Here is a 4757-nt window from a genome sequence, read left to right on the forward strand (position 1 = left end):
ACCCATGCCAGCGCCATCGTTGGCAGTGGATGGGCAGCTTGGGCAGTGCTCAGTGGCTTTGGCTGCTGACCAGTTTCCAGCATCGCCTTGGATTTGGAGCCGGAAGTGCAGAGGCTGAGTGCCACTATCAGACACCATCTGATTGCTGATGGGGAGCGGGTAGGGAGGGCTCTGACTGGAAACCACTCGCTGTGGGTAGGCGAAGTGTGTGCAGAGCTGTGTTTGAGTCGTCCTCTCCTGCATCTCTGAGCAGAGCAGCACATGTGGGTAGGAACGGACAGAGATGAGTTGGAGACAAATAAAAGAGGATGAAAAATCAGAGTCTGGGCTGAGACAGGAAAGGCAGGGGCCAAAGCTGCAGGAGATGCACTTAATATGACAAGCAGAGGCTTCTGGGGGCTCTGCTGGAATTCTCATTTCTAGGACTGGAAGTGGGTGACTGCCTGATACGGGATGGGGTAAGTCAACAGTGTGCATGCAGAGGGACCTTTGTACAGGTCTCCTGCAAGACAATTGCAGCAGTTTTGGGGGTGGGAGAAAAAGTGGTGTCTCTTTCTGTAAGAGAGCAGGCAGTCAAGTGCATGCCCGGGAAGGCCATTCCTGTGTACTTTTTGTTCAGGGACCCCTTTACCCCTGTAACCTGCATCACAGAGTTATTCTGGTCTCCGTGTGCCAGCCGTTTCTCTCAGATCCCCACCCCTGTCAGCAACCAAAACATTTGGCTGCAGAAGTGAAGCAACCTGTGCATGGTTACGGTTTTTCCATGCGAACCATTCCCTTCTAGTTGATGCCAGGACTGGGAGCAGCACACTTCATTCCCAAAACCTTAAAACTGTAACTGCCCACATCAGTACAATTTACTGACACAGCTTCTGCTCGTGCCTTCTCCAGGGGCTGAACCAGGGAAATCCAGGACTAAGACCAAGGCCTGTGGAAATACCATGTTACTGTAGTGTAGGTGCCTTTACGGTCTTGAGTCATGTTGGTCCCATTGCAATGAAAACTGGCCTGAGGAACCTTGGGGAACCTGGTGTAGATCCCAGCGGTCTTTCTGCAACTGTGTTTTTGGTTGTTTAATCTGCAGCTGAGGAAGGTTAGCAGGCAAAGCTATGGAGAAATGGGGTTATCATTTTGGGGACAGTACTTTTCCGCAAGGTTACAGAGTCAAATGGTCTCATACGGAATCAAAATTTAGGTGAGGCCCTCACTGTATTCTGTGTGATACTAAGATAAATGCCCTTTTGGTGCAAACGTTCTCATCATTTTTCCTTCCATAATTGCTCAATTGATCAAACAATCCTCTCTACACAAGGCAGGGTTTGTGTTGCCACTGACAAGACACTTTGGAGGCCCTTTTTTTCAAATCTCTGTGGGTAGGTTGCTGCTACAAGCACCTCATAAGTAAAGCAACATATGGCACCACCAAAGCAAATACAGTGATGCTCATGTGATATCTGTGGCCTCCCTGTTCCAAGGAGGGAGCCAAATCTGGGAAGCTGCCAGGAGACAGAGGTGGGAAACAACATATGTCAAACTCCCAACAGCAGAAGTCTGAGAAAAGGTTTAAAACTCTTCCTGCCGTGGCACCTGACTGTGGGCATTTAGTCCTAAAATCAGCTGGGTTCCCCTCCCCCCCCCATTCCCATCACATGGGGTCTCCTTTATGATGTAAAATAATTCACAGCAGAGATTAAATCACTAAGATAAGGATTATGGAAAGTTTTGTATGCAAAGAAAAGGAGGTGAAAAAGGCTTGAGTTTGGTTATAACCTCTCAGCAAATTTTAGCGCTGCCACTGAACTTCAACAGAGGTCAAGGAAATAAGCGTCTTCTCCAAAAAAATTTTAAAGGAATGACTGCCATTTGCAAAGGATTTTTATACTGGATGAATCAGAAAAGAAATAAGGAGGGTAGGGCTTGCTCCCCCATCTCATTGCTCTTCCCTGGTGTGTAGGAAAAAAGGAGGAAAGAAAATTTGGTAACAATTGAATCCAACATTTCTCTTTTTGGAATAACTAATCCTGAGGTCTGCTGCAGAGAGCCACTGTAGTAAAAAATAAATTCTGAGATGCAATATTTGAAACTCAGGGTAATGATAATGCTGCTGTGTGCTTCCCGTTGGATAGCACAACGTACTCTAAAAGGTGCAGCTGCTCTTATGCACTTGTAAATGCTGGGAAGAGAACTGTGAGGTAGAATACCTAGTGTCATCACTCCCTGTTAGAAGAAATACTTGCAATTTTATCTTCCCCTCTTGTAAATATACTGCATATTCCCCTTTCAGCAGAGTCTATGACAGCCTGTATGTGGAGAAAGCAAGCAGGATGGTCATATCAAGGGTTTTCACACATGGAGAGAGAAGACTGGGTTTGCTTGGGTATTCCAGCTGTGTAAGGAGACCAGATCAGGTGTACAGGGCTTCGCATACTGTGTACAAAGTCATTTATACCCCCGAAGGCTGGTGCAAAAGGTGTCTGGCTCGGAGTAAGTGTTTTACGCCCACATTGTGCTAATGGCTGTGCAGACAGCAGGGCAGCAGGGAGCAGAGGCTGGGACAGGCTGGCAGCACAGGATGGGACTGCTGGAGCCCTGCTCTCCAGGTGAGTCACCTGGCCCTTTGCAGACACTCTGGTCTGTGTCCTCATGCAAGCTCAGTATTTGGGCTTAGTGCTTGCCAGCACATCTGTGCACAAGGGGCCGGTAGCTAGGCAGCTTTCCCTAACAGAATCCTCAGCACCCCTGGATCACAGTGGCTGGGGCCACACTACACTGGCTCTCTGCAAGCAACACTGGCTCTCTTGCTTGTGGTCAAGTCTGGACTTAAGGAATGCAAGGACAGATTACACTGGCATAAGAAATGGCTCAAGCTCTGCCTCTGCCAACAGGAGGGTGAGAAGACGGACGGCCAGAAACCTGGCCTTTCTGCCCACCCCAGCTCTACCTGCCATCCCTGTTGTCAAGCAAAGCCAGGCCCAACTCACCAAGTCATAGGTCTCTGATGAGTAGCTCACAGGCCCCATGGTTGGAAGGGCAGGATCCGTCTCTCCTCCAGAAGTTTCTACAAAAGTTCTTTTCTGGGGTGGAGTTAATCATTTAAGTGAGTAGGGAGGGACACAGAATGCAACAATAGAGTATTTGCAAGGCAAATGAGCTCCAGGCATAGCACGACCTGACTGATATAAAGATTAGCATCTAGCTTTATCATCTTTTTACTAGTGTTGTAAGTTGATTTTTAAAGTACAGTTTGAAGAATCCATATTCCTTTGGTCTGTAACACAGAAGATCCAGAACATCCTTAGGTCTTCCCTGGAAACCTTCAGGGCTCTTTCCCACAGCTGTCCTTGTTCCAGGTAATCCGAAAGGCTTTGAAAAGTTCTGTGCCAAGGACCACCTTTACCAGTAACCTCCTGGATCCAGGCTCTTCTTTGGAGCTGTGCAGGACTTTGAAGCATGGGTATGGTCTGTATGATCATCGCCCTCTGCCTTGGGGTTCTCCTGGCTGCTTTAACCCCAGTGACTTGTGGTTGTCTTCTGCTCCTTCTCCTGCTGCTTCGCCCCTTGTCTGGGCTTGGGGGAGTGTGAGGTGGCTTGCACAGGAAAGCAAAGCCTTGGCAGCCGCTCTGCAAGTCTAGAGCAAGGCTAGCAGGGGCTGGGCAGCTTGATTTCACAAGGGTAACAAAGGAGAATTAAGATGGGAAATCAAGATTTTCTCTGCTCGGGGAAATGGGCATTTTGTTCGGCATTTTGTCACAGCACCCGACTCACGGTGAGAATGCCCCAGTCTGGGTCAGCAGAGTAGGATGGCATTGCAGCTGGCATTCTGGCAGAAAGCTTTTCCTGTGCGAGGAGCTGAGGTGGTTTGACAAGCACAGTTCTTGTCCTCCTCTTGTCTAGGCACAGCTGCACCAAGGCCTCTCTACCAGCAAAGACTCTGGTGGGACTTTGGACTGGTGAAGAAGGAGGTGGTGTTATTCTCGTGGGCACTGCTGGATTACAACCACTCCTCCTGCTTCTTAGATCTCGCCTTGTTGGGCACCCACTGCCCCGAGGATGCCGCTGTCGTCCTCTGCCATAAGGACCTTTGTGTGCAGCTGCATGTGCTCATCAGCCTCTGGGCACTCTTTCTCCTAAAACTGAGAGGATGGAGAGCAGCAAAACCGGAGAGAGGCCATAGGGAGCTCACACTGTGCCTCACTCACATCCCCCACCTCACAGGGACAACGCAGACTGAGCAAGCCCTGTCCTGAAGCCTGTGCTGCAAGGGTTGAGGGTAACGCGAGGAGTGGGTACCACTGAGCCTGGGAGACCGAGAGGAAGGAAGGATGTTCTCAATCAGCCAGAACTGGAGGGTGGAGCCTGTGCCTTTTGCTGCTGAGGGTGGAAAAACAACCATCTAGAGACAGCTGTAGATGAGAGGAACCAGATCAAATTAGGCATGTCCTTGTCCTTTTGCGTGTATTTTGGAAAAATATTTGAAGAAAAATTTGGCTGCGAAGCAGTTTTGGAACTACCAGGTGTTTTAAGTGCTAGTGTTTAAGATTACATTCCCATTGTGTCTCGGTTTGTCAAAATCCATGTCTAAATAACAGCTGTCTAAAAAGAAGTGCAAAATTCCCAGCCTGACACGATGGGTGGTTACGACTCCTACAGGCTGTGGCTCAGTCTTTTATTCTTACGTTTGTGTTGGCTCTGTTTTAATGATTACATAGCGATGCCCCGCTAAGTTTCCACACGTTTTTTTGTCAAACCGGGTTAAA

General features: G+C 48.7%; 1 protein-coding gene across 1 annotated transcript in view; it reads right to left on the reverse strand.

Moving 5' to 3' along the window:
* CXCR5 (C-X-C motif chemokine receptor 5) overlaps positions 1–4751 on the reverse strand; it is a 10263-nt gene extending 5512 nt beyond the window's left edge. Inside the window, exon 1 of the mRNA XM_008636953.2 lies at positions 2982–4751. Coding sequence (XP_008635175.1) covers positions 2982–3020 — 39 coding nt within the window. The 5' untranslated portion in view covers positions 3021–4751. The remainder of the gene's footprint in view (positions 1–2981) is intronic.
* Between the last annotated feature and the right edge of the window lie 6 nt (positions 4752–4757).

This window comes from Corvus brachyrhynchos, unplaced genomic scaffold (genome assembly GCF_000691975.1).
Source record: "Corvus brachyrhynchos isolate BGI_N302 unplaced genomic scaffold, ASM69197v1 scaffold46, whole genome shotgun sequence".
In the NCBI taxonomy this organism is placed as follows: Eukaryota; Metazoa; Chordata; class Aves; order Passeriformes; family Corvidae; genus Corvus; species Corvus brachyrhynchos.